The 17,848-nt window shown below is 45.0% G+C and overlaps 1 protein-coding gene across 26 annotated transcripts in view; it reads right to left on the bottom strand.

The window, feature by feature from the left end:
- Positions 1-17,848, bottom strand: part of CADPS2 (calcium dependent secretion activator 2) — a 570,146-nt gene that overhangs the window by 332,770 nt on the left and 219,528 nt on the right. For all 26 annotated transcript variants that reach the window (XM_034768448.1, XM_034768267.1, XM_034768287.1 and 23 more), the window contains exon 4: positions 11,572-11,652. In XM_034768448.1, the coding sequence (XP_034624339.1) occupies positions 11,572-11,652 (81 nt within the window). The remainder of the gene's footprint in view (positions 1-11,571; positions 11,653-17,848) is intronic.

Here is a 17,848-nt window from a genome sequence, read left to right as displayed (position 1 = left end):
CTAATCTTCAATGCCCCAGAGAACTTCAGCTTTGACAAACATTTACAATGGACAGACTGGAAACAATAACTTTGCATTGCAAACAAACTCCACAAAGAAACTGGTGATATAGAAGTATTTTCTGTAATTTATGCTATGGGAAAGCAAGCAGAGCATATATTTAAATCCTCTGATTTTACTGAAGACAATCACAAACACGACTGTGAAAGAGTTCTGGCTATGTCTTTATACTCCAGAGAAATGCAGTTTATCAAAGAGCTTTTTTTTGCAGCAGAGAATTCAAGAACCAGGGGAAATGTTGTATGTTTTATAAGAGCTCTACATGTATTGGCTGAAAACTGAGATTTTTGGGAATGCAAAACATGAAAATATCAGATAGGCTGGTTATTGGGTTAATTGATAAAAACCTTTCACAGCAGCTACAAGTGAAGAGAGATTTAACCCTAGCCACAGCTATACAGAATGGCAAAGCAGTCAGAATTAGTCAAAGAACAGAACAAAAAGCAGGAGCAACCTGAAAAACCTGAAAATAGCTTAAAAAGTATAAACAGACACTTGAAAGTGAAAAGTCATTATTATAAAACCATTGAGGCAAGGAGAGAGAACTACCAGGCTAAGATGGACAAATTCCAGACTATATGCTGAAGGTGTGGAAAAATCATAACCCAAGAAATGATGCATGTCCAGCCAGAGGCACACAGTGTAATGCATGAGTATGAAATATGGACATGTTGCAACTGTTTGCCGCACCAGTAAGGTAGCAGAATTCTAGTACAGACAATAAAGAGCCACTGCTTCTGGGATCTATCACTTAGGATGACATAGAGCCTGCCTGGAGAGTGAATCTGAATATTCATGGTAATACTATTGACTTTAAAATTGACTCAGGAGCTGACGTCATAGCCCTCTCTGAGGGGCCTTACAATCACTTTCAACCCCAGAAGTCTCCTGACACAGCTCTGACTAGCCTGGAGGCATTCTGAACTGCATGCCCAGTTCACTACAGAAACAACTTACAATGACAAAAGCTATTTATTCTGACTGCATGTGATCAAAGGACTACAGACCCAGCCTTCTCAGCCACAGTGTGCCTAGTGAGAAAGGCAGAAGAACTCAATGGAGGATTTGATGATATTGCACTTTTGAAAGAAGATCCAGTGCAAATCAACTAGAGCAGGGGTTGGCAACCTTTCAGAAGTGGTGTGCCAAGTCTTCATTTATTCACTCTGATTTAAGGTTTCGCGTGCCGGTAAAACATTTTAATGTTTTTTTAGAAGGTCTCTCTCTATAAGTCTATATATTATATAACTAAACTATTGTATTGTAAAATAAACAAGATTTTCAAAGTGTTTAAGAAGCTTCATTTAAAATTAAATTAAAATGTTGATCTTACGCCGCTGGCCCACTCAGCCCGCTGCTGGTCTGGGGTTCTGCTCACCTAGGTCGGCAGTGGGCTGAGCGGGACCTGTGGCCGGAACCCCGGCTGGCAAGGGGCAAGCAGCCAGAACCCCAGACCGGCAGTGGGCTGTGCAGGGCTGGTGGCCGGGACCCCACAGCCCACTGCCGTTCAGGGGTTCCATCCGCTGGCTCCTGCCAGCCGGGATGCCAGCTGCTGGACTCGCTCAGCCCGCTGCCGGTCTGGGGTCCCAGCCCTGCCCACATACAGGGGGTACCTACCTTCTCCCTGGTTCTGGCCCATTCTCTTCCTCTCTCTGCACTGAGCTGAGGGTGGGAGTGCACTGAGCACAGGGCTGGGGGTGAAGGGTCTGGCCAGGAGCTAGAATGAGGGAGGGGGCTCAGGGTGGGGCAGGAGATTTGGGTGTGGGGCACTTACCTGGGCAGCTCCCATTTGGTGTGAGGGGTGCAGGTGGATATGTGGGGTGTGTGTGTGTGCAGGAGCTCCCGTTTGGTGCTCAGGGTGGGGGAGTGGGGGGTGCAAGAGTCAGGATGAGGGGGTGCATGGGGTGTGGGAGAGCTGGGTATGTGGGGGGGGTGCAAGAGTCACGGCTGGGGTCGTGAAGGAGTCAAGCAGAGGGCTGGGTGTGTGAGAGGGGGGTACAGGGCTCAGGGCAGGGGCCTGGAGTGTGTGCGGAGCACAGGGCTCAGGGCATGGGCATGGGGGACGTGCGAGGCTTTGGGGCTCAGGACAGAGGGCTGGGAGTGCGTGGGGGGGGCATGGCAGAGGGCTTCTCCCACTCCTGCAGCCCCCAACTAGTTCACCCACTCGGGGCCCCGCGGTGCACCGCACGAGCGCAACTAGTGCCCCCTGGCAAGAGAGTCCCTCTGGCTGTGTCTGGAGGATCTGCTCTGGGTGGCGCATGACCCCACTGTATGCGAGCTCCTCGTCCCAGGGCTCTCTGGCCACCACCGATTCCCGCTCACCCACACCTGCTGTGCGCTCAGCGCCGATGGGCTCTCCACTCCTCCCAGCAAGTACCGATCCATGGCGCAGCCGGGCGCCTCCTCCCGGGGAGGCTCAGCAGCCGGTGCTTACTGCCGCCGGGAGTCGGGAATGGGTCCAGCAGCGAACCCACTCCCCCGGCGCACTGCCAATCCACCATGGCCAGCTATACCAAGGCAGCCCAGGTAAGCGGGCTCCTTGCTGAGTGAGGGGACGCGGGAGCCCACTGGCAGGCCGCTGAGGCGGCTCCTCTCTAGGGTGGCGCAGGCTCTGCCCCTCACTGGCTGCGTGTCCTCGGGACTCGGTCAGGAAGCAGCTTGCCATTAAAAATCGGCTCATGTGCCATCTTCGGCACGCGTGCCATAGGTTGCCAACCCCTGAACTAGAGAGACAATACTGAACCATACAGAATACAAACACCCCTACCCAAGAGACTTCGGAAAAGACAAGCTGCAGATTTATGCAAATTCAGAATCATTACCCGGTCATACTGGACTATTTTTCCAGGATATAGAAATAATGTACTTGAAAGACATAAGATGTCACAGTGTTATCAAGAACCTGAAGTGCACTTTTGCTTACTACGGTATTCCAAAACAACTAGTGATGGACAATGGATCACAATTTACTGCAGCAGAATTTAAGTCATTCCAAACAAAATATGATTTTGGTCTTATTAGTAGCAGCCCATATTACCCAAAAGTGAGTAGAGAGACAGAGAGCTGTACAGACAACCAAGAAAATCCTACAGCAAGAAGATCCATTCCTTGCTCTTTTGAGTCACAGAGCAACACCAATGGCGACTACTGGATATAGTCCAGCACACTCAGAACTACTGTTCCAACTTTGGAAAAGAATCTATTTCTAAGTGGCCAGATATGAAAAGAGTAGCCAAATCCGATAAAAAAAGCTAAAAGAGCTTATGAACACTTTTACAACAGACATCATTCATTTAGAGAATTGCCAGGTCTAGCTCCTGGTGACCATGTTCATGTCAAATTGGATAGAAAAAAATATGAACAACTCCAGCTGTCACGTAGAAAAAGAATTCAACGCCCAAATCATGTGATCAAGACCAATAGTGGAGAGTTCAACCGAAACAGTCAACATCTACAGTTTGTTCCTCAGAAAGAACAATTAACAATGCCAAGTCTATAGATGATACACACAGAACAAGAAGACAACTCAAAGATTCCAAATTGACCACAGCCAATTGTTGCAACTAATGGACACTTAGATAACCAAGGTGTGGTGTGTTTGGGTCATGTAATTAAAAAAACAGAACAATTCAGAGACACTTAACAGACTGATACGTACTGAACTTATTGTAAAGGGTAGGAATGTAGACCTCAAAAGGGGGAGATGTCATGGAATGCTAAACTGTATTACACTGTTCAGCCACTAGATAGCACTGTGTGTAAAAGATCTTATTTAAAGGAACCTTTATCATACCTGGCAGTGCATTAAAGGATCTTATGATGAATGCAGCTGGTATGTATAAGCAAGCTCTGTGACCAGTCCACATCTGGTACAGAAGAATGTGACAGTTGTATTCCTTTTAGAAATGTCTGAACTATTAATAGTAACTGTTTTTATAAACCACTTTATGAAGTGGAAATGATTTCTAGATAAAAATCTCCTAGTTGTGAACTATTAAAAGAATATAAAAACTTTTTATGATGTTTCCTCTTTTTATCAATTTTGAAGCACCTGATTTCTTGGGTGACCTCTGGGGCTCTCATATCTACAGCAACAGATATTTTTTATGGATTATCAACAGGAAAAGGCAGGATTGAAGATTGAAAAGGCCCTTGTAAAAGGACCTCCCATAACTGTAAACAAAGATTTAGAAGATTCTAAGAGGGCATGGAACTTCACCCCTTGTGCAGTATATCCAAAACGGCAGCTGGGATTTTCGTTGCTTTGTGCAAAAGCATGCCCTTCGTACACAGAAACCATGACATTTCCAACCTGTTTCGAAAGAGTGCAAAATCTACATATTTCCAGAATATGCACTTGTGTAAAGGAAGGAATTAGAGTAGAAGCAGAGTAGAGGAGGAATGGAACTAAACTTTAGTGTAAGTCATATTAACATTTTCACTTCCTTTAAAATGAATTTTAATCATCCAAAAAGTAAGTTTTACTTTTTAGAAAGCTTATCCAGCAGAATTATTATTCAGATTTCATCCAACTAGTCCTGAGAGTGGCTATTTTTGCTTCTCTATCCCTCCACCCTTTAAAAAAAAAAAACCCAACCAGGTCTGGAGTAAACAGTTGTCTTCTGCTATTCTACAAAACATCATGGTCTCCCCAAGTGGCCTCATTCTGCCACCACCAGAGAGACTAAGAAAAAAACAGTTACCTATCTTTCATAACTGCTGTTCTTTGAGATGTGTTGCTCATGTCCATTCCAAGTACACTGCGTGTACAGTTGTCAGAAGGTTTTTCCCCTAGCTGTACCCGTCAGGTCGGCTGTGGAGCACGCTGGAGTCGCGCTTTCATGGCAGTCTATATAGGTCCCCGCTGACCTGCCACCTCCTCAGTTTCTTCTTGACGGAGTACTCCAAAAGAGGGGTAGGCGGCTGGGTCTTGGAATGGACAGGAGCATCACATCTCGAAGAACACTTATGAAAAGTAGGTAACTGTTTCTTTTTTATTTCGAGTGCTTGCTCATGTTGATTCCAACTAAGTGACTCCCAAGTGGTTCCCAGGAGGAAGGGTCGAAGTTCACTGAATCACAAACTGCAGCACCGCCCTACCAAATGCGGCATCTTCTCTAGCCTGCTGAGTAATGGCGTAATGTGATGTAAAGGTGTGGATCAACAACCACATCGTTGCCCTGCAGATGTCTTGAATGGGAACCTGCACCAGGAATGCCACTGAGGAAGCCTGCGCTCTCGTGTAGTGCGCTGTCAATGCTGGGGCATGTATCTTTGCTAGCTCATAGCACACCCTGATACAGGCCATGATCCATGACAAGATCCTTTGGGACAACACCGGGAGCCCCTTCATCCGCTCAGCAATTGCAATGAAAAACTGTATTGACTTTAGAAACGGCTTCGTCCATTTAATGTAAAAAGCTAATGCTCGTCTGACATCCAGGGAGTGGAGCATCTGTTCCCGGTTACTAGCATGCTGCTTAGGGAAGAACAGTGGGGAAAAAAATGTCCTGATTTGCATGGAATTGTGAAACTACATTTGGGAGGAAGGCTGGATGCGGCCACAACTGTACCTTGTCCTTGTAAAAACAGTATAACGGGGCTTGGACATCAAGGTCTTAAACTCAGACACCTTCCTGGCTGAAGTTATAGCCACTAGGAATGCCACTTTCCAGGAAAGATAGAGGAAAGAGCATGTTGCTAGGGGCTCAAAAGGAGGGCTCATTAGCCTTGAGCACACCAGGTTGAGATCCCCTGGGGGGAATTGGCCATCTTACCTGAGGGTACAGTCTATCTTGCCCTTTGAGGAAGCGGCCAACCCTGAGGTTAGCGAATACTGACAGGCCAGCAGAACCAGGATGGAAAGCCAAGATGGTGGCCAGGTGCATCTTTATTGATGACAATGCCTGGCCTTGCCGGTTTAAGTGCAGTAAATAATCCAGAATAAAAGGAATCAATGACTGTAAAGGTGGAGTGTCTTTTTTCAGTGTCCAAATTGAGAATCTCTTCCACTTAGCAAGTAAGTGGCTTGAATGCATGGTTTCCAAGACTGCCAAGAAGAACCTCCCTAATAGAATCTGAGCATGTGAGCTCCAAGGGGTTTAGCCATGGAGTTTCCTTACCGTGAGGTGGAGAGACTCTAGATTGGAATGCTGGAAGTGGCCATGACCCTGTGTGTGATCAAGTCGGGAACCCGGGGCAGTGTTATAGGTGTATGCATCAACAGGTCTAGAAGCATGGTGAACAAGTGTTGACATGACCATGCTGGTGCTCTCAAGATCATTGATGCTCCTTCTCTGTGAACCTTCAGCAGGATCTTGCATACGAGTGGGAAGGGCGAGAATGCATACAGCAGGTGCCTATTCCAATTGAGAAGAAAGGTATCTACGAGCAACCTCAGGCCATGATTCAGGAAGGAACAGAGCTGCTGACACTTCCTGCTGCGCCATGTTGCGATCTGGGGAAATTCCCACCTTTGGAAGACATTGATTACGACATCCAGACGGAAGGACCACTCGTGATTGTGAAAAGACCTGCTGAGATGATCAGCCAGTTTGTTCTGAGAGTCCGGAAGGTGAGATGCCTGCAGATGTATGGAGTGGGCAATGCAGAAGTCCCACAACTTGAGGGCTTCCTGGCAGAGGGGAGAGGAGGGAGCATCACCCTGTCTGTTTATATAAAACAACGCTGTTATATTGTTTGTCAATACTGATACACATCTGCCCTCCATATGGATTTGAAACATCTGGCAAGCACGGAAAACCACATGTAGCTCCCTTACACTAATGGGCAGTGGAAATTCTGCTTGGGACCAGAGACTTGGAGTCCTGTTCTTCCGAAGTGCACGCACCCCAAACCCATTGCTGACACGTCCATTACTAGAGACAGCGAAAGTTGGAGCCCGGAGAAAGACACTCCCACACACACCACTTGCGGGTTGAGCCACCACCGGAAGGACTCAATAACTGGAGGAGAGAGTGTGACCAACTTGTCTAGGTGGTCTCGGTTCAGCCTATACACTGAGGCTAGCCAAGCCTGAAGGACACAGAGCCACAACCTGGCATGCTGTACTACATATGTACAAGTGGCCATATGGCCAAGCAGCTTCAGGCAATTTTTCACCATAATGGTGGGGTATCGCCGGAGTTCCTCTATGGTGGCACCCATGGTGAGAAAGCAAGTTTCCGGAAGAAATGCCCTGGCTTGATCGGAGTCTAGGAGAGCTCCTATGAACTCTATCCTCTGAGTAGGAGTTAGGGTCCATTTCACCATGTTCAGTATCAGACCAAGCCTGTGGAATGTTGTCCGAACTAGGCTCACATGAACCTCCACTTCGTCCTTGGAGTGGCCTTTGATTGGCCAGTCGTCTAGGTATGGGAATACTTAAAGTTGCCGCTTCCACAAGAAAGCTGCCATAACCTACGTGCACTTGCTGAACACCCAAGGGGCTGCCGAGAGGCCGAAGGGGAGAACAGTAAACTGATAGTGAGTGTTGTTGACCACAAAGCAGAGGAGCTGTTTGTGGGATGGGACTATGGAGACACATGAAAGTACATATCCTTCAAGTCAAGGGCAGTGTACCAATCCCCCAGATCCAGAGAGAAGATAATGGAAGCCAGGGAGACCGTGCGAAACTTTAACGTCTTCATCAACCTGTTGAGGTTTCGCACGTCTAAAATAGGTCTGAGCCCACCGTTGGCCTTCGGGATTAGGAAATACCGGGAATAGACCCCCCCTGCCCCTGAACTCCAGAGGGAACTCCTCTCCCACTTTGAATTGTAGGGTGTTTGCACCTCCTGCATGAGAAGTTGCTCATGAGAAAGGTCCCTGAAGAGGGACGGGGAAGGAGGGTGGGAAGGTGGGAGTAAACAGAATTGGAGAGAATATCCCAATTCTACCATGCTCAAGACCCATTGGTCTGAGGTGCTCAGGCATGGTAGAAATGGGATAGATTATCACAAAGGGAGGGGAAGGATCTGGGATCTGGACTGGTGCGTTGCCCCCGGGTCCACCTTCAAAGTTTGGCTTGGAGGTTGAGGACTGCTACGCTGAATCCAGGCCCTAGTTCAAGGATGACTGAGAGGTTCTCTGTCTATTACTCCTGCCCCACTTCTTGCTATAGTCCTGTTTAGGTGGGGCAGGGTAGAAGCAAGGGGTAAGATGTGGCTTAAAATGCTTACTCGGGGAGGGGAGGGGGCTGGCATATGGAGCCCCAGGGACTTTAGTATTGCCCATGAGTCTTTCAGGCTATGGCGCTTAGAGTCTGTTTGCTCCAAGAAAAGCCCTAAACAGTCAAAAGGAAAGTCCTGGATTGTCTGCTGGACTTTGTGCAGGAGTCCCGACACCTGAAGCTATGAGCTCCTTCTCATGGCTATGACTGTCGACAAAGTACGGGTTGCCGAGTCCACCCAATCTAGAGAGGCCTGTAAGGAGGTCATCGCAATGACCTTGCTTTCCTCGAGAACAGCAGCAAACTCCTAGGGGGAGTACACCAGGAGTAGCTCCTTGAATTTGGACAACACGGTCCAAGAGTTAAAACTGTAGCGACTAAGGCTGCCTGCTGGTTGGAAATGTGAAGCAGGACCCCCCCGGTAGAATACACCTTCCTACTGAAGAGATCCAGTTTCTTCACCTCCTTGGACTTAGGAGTAGGTCCCAGTTGTCCTTGCCTTTCCTTTTGGTTGGCAACCTCCACCACCAGAGTGCCCAGCTGAGGGTGAGTGAACAGGTATTCATACCCTTTTGAAGGTACTTCAAAATACTTCCTCTCCACCCCTTTGGCTGTGGGGGGAGAGGAGGCGGGTGTTTGCCACAATGCTTTAGTAGTGTTGTGGACGGCCTTAATGAGGGGCAAAGCCACCCCTGAGGGACCTTCAGGCACCAGAATGTGAACCATGGGGTCAGTCTCCTCCGACACCTCCTCTACCTGCATGCCCAAATTTTGAGCCATCCTTCTGAGCAACTCCTGGTGGGCTCAGTTGTCCATGGTGGATGTTCCCGCCATGCCTTCATCAGAGGAGTATAAGGAAGATGCCCATAGGGGCACCAGGTCTTCCTGACCCTCCGGTTGTGGGGATCCCCCCATGCCAACACATCCTGGTACTGGCCCCAGTGCCGGGTCCTGCTGCGGTCTCAGTGCTGGCCTGTGTGCTCATCTCTTGGCCTCGTGGAGGTTCACGGGCTACAGATGATGATGGTGGAGGGCTCATGGCTCCGATACCACCTACAAGGACCTGGACTCCAGCCCTTGAGCTTGGTAGTAGGCCCACTGGGTCCAGAAGAGCCATTGACCAGGCGCCTGCCGCTGCGGTGGCCATGGCATCATAGGCAACGGTTGCCCTTCCTCTCATCTGGAACGGAGCTGGCATCGCCTAGACGCATACAACTCCGCCTCTGAGTCAGATGAGGACTCTGATCTCAGTGACCAAGGTGTTGCGGAGCGAGATGGTGCCGGGGAACAGAGTCAAGGCAAGGGTGAGGAGTGCCACATCATTGCCGGCTTGCCCTTAGAAGGCACGGTGCCACTTTGTGGTACCTGTGTGGATGACTATGCCGTCATTGCTACCTGCCTCAAAAGGTGTCCGGCGTGGAGGGAAGGTCTAACTCCTCCACCCAACAACCCCATACCAGGGACTCCATCAGAACCGGACTCGACGGATTTCCCTGTGAGGCCGGAGTCGACTGTGCCGGCTGAGTCGGATCCGAAACAAGGTGACCCGGTGTGCCCCACTGGTGCCTCTTCACTCCACTACTCTAGTGGGAGAGCAACCTCTTCTTTTTCCTTGTGCAGCACTAGTGAATGAGAGCAATGCCTGGCACTTGCACCGGCGGAGGTCTTCAGTGCTGGGGAATGGTGGTGCAAAAGGTCCCTGGAGCCCGAGTCCTTTCTCAGTGCCACAGCCTCGCTTACTGAGGCCGGTGCACTCCACACCAAAGTGCTGAGCTTGGGGACGAAGGGCTGGCTCCATGAGGAGCAATTTCACCCTAAAGTCCCTTTCCTTCTTAGTCCTTGGGCACAAGCTTCTACAGATTTTGCACTTCTCAGTCTGATGGGCTTCCCCAAACACTTTAAGCAACAGTCACGTGGGTCTCCCTTTGGCATAGGCTTCAGACAGGACCCACACGGGTTGAACCCTTGAGACCAAGGCATGCCCCGGTCCCCGGGAGGGAAAGGTGGTGGGGGAAACCCCCAACTAAAACTTACCTTAACTAACTATGAACTACTGGAACTAACTAATACTAAGTTTTAACTATTTCAGGTACAACAAGAGAAAGTCCACTAGTGGATAGCCTGCAAAAGAAGAGAGCTGCTCCAACAACCATCAGTGGCGTTAAGAAGGAACTGAGAAGGCGGTGGTTCGGCAGAGACCTATATACACTACCAGGAAGGCACGACTCCAGGGGGTCCAAAGCCAACACAACAGGTACCACTAGGGGAAAAAACCTTCCGACAACCGTGCACGCGGCATTCACACACCTACTTGGAATGGACATGAGCAAGCACTTGAAGAAGAAAAGGGTTTTTTAAATACACACATTGAGCAAACCATAGATATGATTGGGATATCCATTAGAGCTACTCTAGCAAGGGGCGGGAAACCACCAGAATACAGAACTAGTACAGAAGTTCCTTGTTTATGGCCCAGTGCCTCCCAGGGAATACTAGGTGTGTGGGAGACTCTTTCTGCAATTGGGAAATCCTGCCCCCCAACCATGGAGTGATGTGGCCTGTGGTACAAAGGTAATTATGTACTCTCCTAATGAATACTGCCAGAGATTTACTCCCCATTATCTTCCGCCCATAGTTTTTAACATGGGAGGACATGGTCTGGGCCATAGGAATTATATGGCCTTGTCTACATAATGATTTAGTTCACAGAAAGCTGACATGTGAATCTACCCTGCACTAGCTTGCCATTCACTAATTGTCCGTATGGACCCTGCTGATGCACATTAACAGGTCAGTGGTGCACTCTGGTCTGGCTTTATAGGTGAGGGATATAAAAATAGATCCAATTTTCTAAAACATTTATAAAAAATATTCTCTTTAATCTATCCACTACCATTTAGGATGGCCTGCACAACTCTCTGATGGCTTTACTACTTGTAATGCCAAAATCCAACCCAAACTCATGCAAATACAAATTTTATACCATACCATACTCACGTGTGTACGAATTACACACACACTTTCTTTTCTCTCCAACTGAGCTCACTGTCAATGGCAGAATCAGATCACAGTATATATGACTTATCAAGGTCTCTCTCTCTCCTCCCCCCCGGCATGTGTGCATATATATATAAAAAACACGAGAGAGACAGAGACAGACGCTCTAGACTGGAACTAGTCTGTTCTTCTAAACTGCTGCACAGTACAACTGCCCTAATTTGCTTAATTTTCCTTTTAAAAGGATCAATGGTTATAATATTCAGGAGGGTATATGGCATACAGGCACGCACTCTCACACACCATTTAAAATTCGAGGCATGAAAGTGACAATCATAATTTACCTTTGTCATTTGTTCTGCCATTTGTAGACGCCCATCTAGTTCACGTCGGATCTGAGCTGCTTGTTCATCTGCATTATCCAGCTTCAGTACAGAGCACACAAAATGGAAAAATTAATCATGTGGGACAAGCTATGGTAATTGCCTGTTTTAATTATAATAAAAACAACATTTCAAAATAAGGGAATAACAGAAAAGCTTCAAATATTCTCTGTTTACAGTAAAATATTAAAGGTCTGACTTTCATCAGAAATGCAAGGCAATTTCAATTTGTAAGTGAATCGTGACAATATATCATCATTAAAGAGAAGGTGGATGCAATAATATTTATATTTTATTTAATATAATATTTTATTGGACCAACTTCTTTTGGTGAGAGAGACAATCTTTGGAACTTACAAAGAGCTCTTCTTCAGCTCTGTGTAAACTCGAAAGATAACTCAATAAAAGATATTACCTCACCTACCTTGTCTCTCTAATATCCTGCAACCAACACAGCTACAAGAACACTGAATGTATCATGACAAGTACAAATGCAAATTATCATGGAGGCATTAGCCACTAGAGCTCTGACATACAAAGAGATTTAGATAGATTAGTTGTGATTAAAAATTCCCAATATTTTCCTCATTATTAGGACATTATAACTTCTAAAAGTGCTTCATGGGAGATAGAATGCAGGATTATCAAAGGACCTTACAGTCTAAATTTTAGATAGATACAGTAAGTGAGAGTGACAAAAAACAGGGCGAGTGAGGAAAAATTAAGATTACATAAATAGAACCATCCGTGCCATTTTAAAATCACATGAACCATTTTACAGCTGACTTTTAGTATGGGAACAAGTGGAGGGAGTAGAGCATTGTCTGTGATGTGCTCATTGCACATGGAGGAGACACATTTTACATCAGCGGGAGTATTTCTGTTGTTTTCATGTTCAGCTTTAGATATAGTGACAGCTTCCCAACTAGTTCTTCAAAGCATCTCCCTGACCAACCAGGATCATTTTGGTTTTTCCAGGACTGAGTTTGAGCCAGTTGCTCTTCATCCAAAAAGCTGATCTCTTGTAAGCATTGTGGTATCTTATCATGGCAGTGATTGCATCAGTGGAGAATGAGATATGCAGACAGGTGTCATCAACATATATAGAGAGCAAGACCCATGATATCTTAATGTCTCGCCAAATGGTGTTATAATAGCCAGTTTAAGACTTTGGACCTAATCTTCAAAACAATTAATGGATCTGGTCCAAGCTACATTTGAGACCACATCTCGATCCATGAACTGCCAAGACCATTGTGCTCCTCAGACGATGCAGATTACAAAGCCCAGCACAAAGTATGAGAGCTCTGGGGACAAAACACTCTTAGTTGAGTGCTGCTCAACTTAGTTGCTCCTTGCCTTCTCGCTACCAGCTCCTCTCTACTACACGCTGCTATGCCTTCCTGGATACTCTCAAGAGACCTCCTAGTTTTATTCACATGCTCATCAACAAATCCTTTCTGCCAGTCAATTATTTTTGCCAATTGCTTGCCTCTCTCCAGCCTAAGCTTTCAATCCATTTTCCCCAATATATTTTATTTTCTCTCCCATCTCTTATAAGAGCAAAGGTATTGTTATTATTATTATTATAGGCGGGGCTGATAGCACTATTAAGGTTACACAACACTTCCCATTATAAGACCCTCTTTTCAGTTACTTATAACCATTTGGGCTGACATTTTCTATGCGAGGTGTCTGACTCAGGCTGAATTTTTTTCCAAAAATTTCAGCCCAAATAAAATAGTTCAGTCACTGCCAAGGAAGAAGTTAAGGAAAAATATATTGTTTGCCAGTGTATTTTTTTTTATGATCTTTTCCTTGAACAGCTCTATTGCTCCATGCTTTGGAACAGGGACTTGAAATTGGCAAGGGAGTGGCCTGTGCATCAGGGATGTGTCTTTTGCTGTCCCTGTGATAATCCACCCACATTAAGCCAAGTTATAAAATAATCTCAGTTCACACATGGTCATTTTTAGTAGCTAAAGTCCCTAAAATTGTCTTTACTGGGCATGCTCCAGCCTGGGGCTGAGCAGCATTTTCCCTGCAATTGCAGCTTTGGTCTGATGAGAGTCATGCCAGGTCCAGGTCCTGAACTGAGAACAGGGAGGCTCTTCTGTACTCTGTGACTTGCTGTTGGACTCAAGCTGAGTGGAGAAGGAAGCTGCCTGATTCAAATGCAAAGGGGACAAGAGTCACACCTGCAAAGAAGGGGTGGGAAAAGTAGATTGGAACAAGGAACCTGGCAAGGGAACCTGGAACTGGAAAGTGGAGTGCAGGGAATACTCAGACTTGCTTAGCAGGACACTGGGATTGATTGGGCAGGTGACTAGTTAGGAGAAACAATGACTGGCTACTGCATGTTTTTCTTGGACCTTCCTCTGAAGGTACTAGTACTAGCCAATGTCAGTGACAGGATACCAGACTAGATGGATGGCAATACTGGCCTGATCCAGTACGGCAATTTCTATGTTTCTACATCTTCAGCTCCATGAATAGCATTACTATTGAAATGACATCCTCCAATAACTGGAAATTCTGTCTAAGTGGCAAATAAGACCACCTACTTATGGAGGTCATTCTGATTAAGCAGATTCTGCTGTAATAGCCCTTATTTAGGCAAAACTGGCTTCAATGTGAGTTTATCTGAGTAAGAACCACAGGTCAGATTAATAGCATAATACCTTGATCAGTTTACTACCTATTTGTTTATGTGCACAAACAATATTGAAAGGGAGCATAGGTCTACTGAATGAGCACCTATGTTTTTAGAGGTTGAAATCCAAGGACAGAATGATTTGCAGTTCTGATTGTAACTATCCTTTGTTTACTGTTGTATTACCTCAAGGACCCTAACATATGTTCATGCATTTTGACACAAAAGGGAAATGGCACTATGTGAAAAATCTGGCTAAAGTACAAGAACAACTTGAAGTGGAAGAGGTAATCATATTTCCAAGGGGTAATGCACTAAATTCCATGATGTTCATTTGAGTTCCTATACACACACAGTATGTCAAATATTATTCATAGAAGAAATTAAAACATTTTAATTATATACAAATGGGAATACTGACCTGACAGAAATTATAGTTCTTCACATCCATAATTATTAAAGTTCGCTCTTCCCCCTGAGCATTTCATTAATGTTAAATTAGTTTCTTGTAACTTTTTAATTCCATATTAATGTGAAATAACAAATGTGTAGCTTTAAATGTATTCTAAATTAATGACTGAATTCAAAATATTTTAAACACATCTGCAGTTTGGGGCCCATTCTCATTTCTGTCACATCAATCAAAAAGCACTATTACTTTCTTCTATGCTCTTTGAGTGGCTGGCAGCTGCTGGGCCACATAATGTTCCCCAGTGATCATCTCTTTCAATGCTGACTAGTCGGGACCCCGCTATACTAGGAGGCCGCTGAGAGGTGCCTACCTGAGGTAGCCAACAGTTCCCCCTATGCCATTTCTGTCTGATAGCCAAGGGGAAAAGTTAGAGACGTAAGGTGAATGAGGTAGTATCTTTTATTGGATCAACTTCTGTTGGTGAGAGAGACAAGCTTTCGAGCCACACAGATTATCTCACCCACCTTGTCTCTCTAATATCCTGGGACCAACACGGCTACAACATTGCATACAACCACGGAAAAGTTGTCAGCCACTATGGTGCAATAAAGGTCACAGTTTGGCAGGTCATGTGTTCCGTTTTAAGCTGGACAGTTCTGTTTTCTCAAACTTTGTCCCCTGTCCAGTATGAATGTAAAACTGGACATGATTTTGTCCAGCATAACACTGCATGGGATGGAAGACACCATATTGAAGACAGCACCACTCTGTCCAACCAGCATGACCTCACATACGTACAAGGTCATGCTGATGGGGGCAGGATCACGCAGGGAGGATGGTGTCACATCGCTCCCCTAAGTCCGGAATGTCTGGTGTTCTGGGGATGTGCTCAATGACCATCCTAGTCACAGCGGAATAGTTTAGAAGCCTTCTTATGATATTAGAGGGGGAAAAGGTTGATTCCTCCATTCTACCAGCAACAAATGGAGTCCAGCACTGCTCCTGGGAATGAGAAGGTAAGGAAAAAGCCAAGGTTCAGATTCATGGTTGTCCTGTGAGTATGTGGGATTAAGAAATATGGTAGGCGTGGAATGTGTAGATACAGGTTTTTCATACTGTCCCCTTTCCTTGTCACCATAGATAGGAGTACCCAGGAAAAGATACATGTTCTGAACAACACTAGGTCTGTGAAGCCCTGATTCTGCCAAGATGTATGCATGTGCTCAACTTTTAACATGCCGATCAGTCCCATTGACTTCAACTGTAAAGTTAAGCATGTTCATAAGTCTTTGTAGTGTCACGGCCTAAGAGCAGTAAACTCCTAATGTTGTGCATTGACCCCAGAAAAGACTGTCAATGTTCCTAGAATTTCTCAAGCTTGTGAGCCAGGATTAGCAGCTAAGTATGTACTGTAGAAGGATCAGCAACTCTCAAATAAGACAGAAAACACAAAAGGCCAACACCTAATCAACAGCAACAGCACTTTTGGAGATGGCATCAATAAAGGCTCATCTTTGGGGTCATAAAATCCTATCAGAGTATTGGTTTCAACCTTAAATTATTTGCACATGCAAAACAAGCAGAATAAAGGTTTATTTAAAGGCCAGTCCATATAGTTTTCCCAAATACTTCAACTGTTTTTTATTAAACCCTTTATTAAAAATTCTTATTAGTCTTTTGGTTCAGATAGAGTGTTACGGTGGAAAAAAAAATCACTCTTCAATGTCTTATCAGACAATTCCCTCTCATTTAACCCCAAATTAATATGTAAAATACATAATTCTTAAATTTGTGTGTCAAAATAGGAGTCTAGTTCTTCAAAGGTGTTGGTAGTGGGGTTCTGGAGCTTTGTTAGTTTGAAGCAGTTTTTTTGTTTGTTTGTTTTTTTTTGTTCTTGTCTTCTTACAGACTAAATTCTGGATTAAAATTCTGATAAGATTTACAATTTTCAGATGCATAAAATGACCCCCAAATGAAGAATTTTGCTTTAATATTTTATTTCCTTTTTAAGAATTTACTTAATTCAATGCTGCTATGGAGTCTGAGTGCTCAGTCCTACAAAGAAATTATGCACATGCTTCAGTGCTTTGTGGGATTAGGGATGCAGTGCTCAGCACATTGCAGGATCAAGCCCTAAAACTTTTACATTCTGACTCGAATTTGAAATCTTTGCACTCTTATAGATTTTTACACTTAATAATGGACCTTATCCTGGAAGGTGCAGAGATCCTCCTGCAAGTTTCTAAAGGCCCTGCACTCTCATGGTCTCCATCATGAGTTTCAGGGATACAACACCTCATAGAAGGAGCGCTGCACTTTGCAGGATCAGTATGTCCTACAGTAGCGATGGATGGTTTCAATAGCACTGCATGCTAATGGCCTGGGCCCAAATCCTCAAAGGTGACATCAGTGAAAGTTAGGCCCTGATCCCTGAGGATCTGGGTCCTGATCCTGCAGGCTCCACACAGAGAATTCCCATTGATTTCAAAGGGAATTCTGTGTACATAATCAGTTCTTCGTTCTTCCTATTCCCCTGCACCCAATCAACCCCCTCTCCCAATCAACCTACAGAGTGCAGAAAATATGTTGGATTTGACAAATAAAAACCCTGTGGAACTGGTAGTATTTAAGCTTATGTGCAAAGAGGAATCAAAGTAAAACAAACACAAAAGGATGAGGAAAGATCTGTCACACATACAATCTGTAAACTTTGCAAAAAGTAACCAAGATCTTTTCCTTAAAATTATATATCTTCTGGATGAAGAATAAAATATACATAATTTACAGGAAATCCTACGTCAAAAGACAACTTCAGGGTCCACTGAAGGATGCTCTAAAGTAAACCACAGTACTTTCACTTCAATCTATCTGCAGCTAAAAAATAAAAGGTGTATTATAAAAGGTGACCTGCAAAGCTTTTATGAAATGTTCTAACAGTTTTCATATGTTAGCATGTACAGTTTAAATCCTAATAACCTTTAAAACTCTTTTATTTTGTCTAATGCTTAAAAATAAATATCAATATTATCCATTGTCGTTAAAAATAAAAATTCTGCCAAGCCTACAAATAATATCATCAAGCAAGATGCATAGCTGAAATCTTAAATCTCTTACTCATGTTGTTAGGAAGGGGGCTTATAAGCACTATTTTTAAAAAATCATGAAAAGAGACA

Source organism: Trachemys scripta, chromosome 1 (assembly GCF_013100865.1).
Source record: "Trachemys scripta elegans isolate TJP31775 chromosome 1, CAS_Tse_1.0, whole genome shotgun sequence".
Lineage (NCBI taxonomy): Eukaryota > Metazoa > Chordata > Testudines > Emydidae > Trachemys > Trachemys scripta.
Note: the sequence above shows the minus strand (reverse complement) of the source record. Positions and strands in the feature narration are given on the sequence as shown.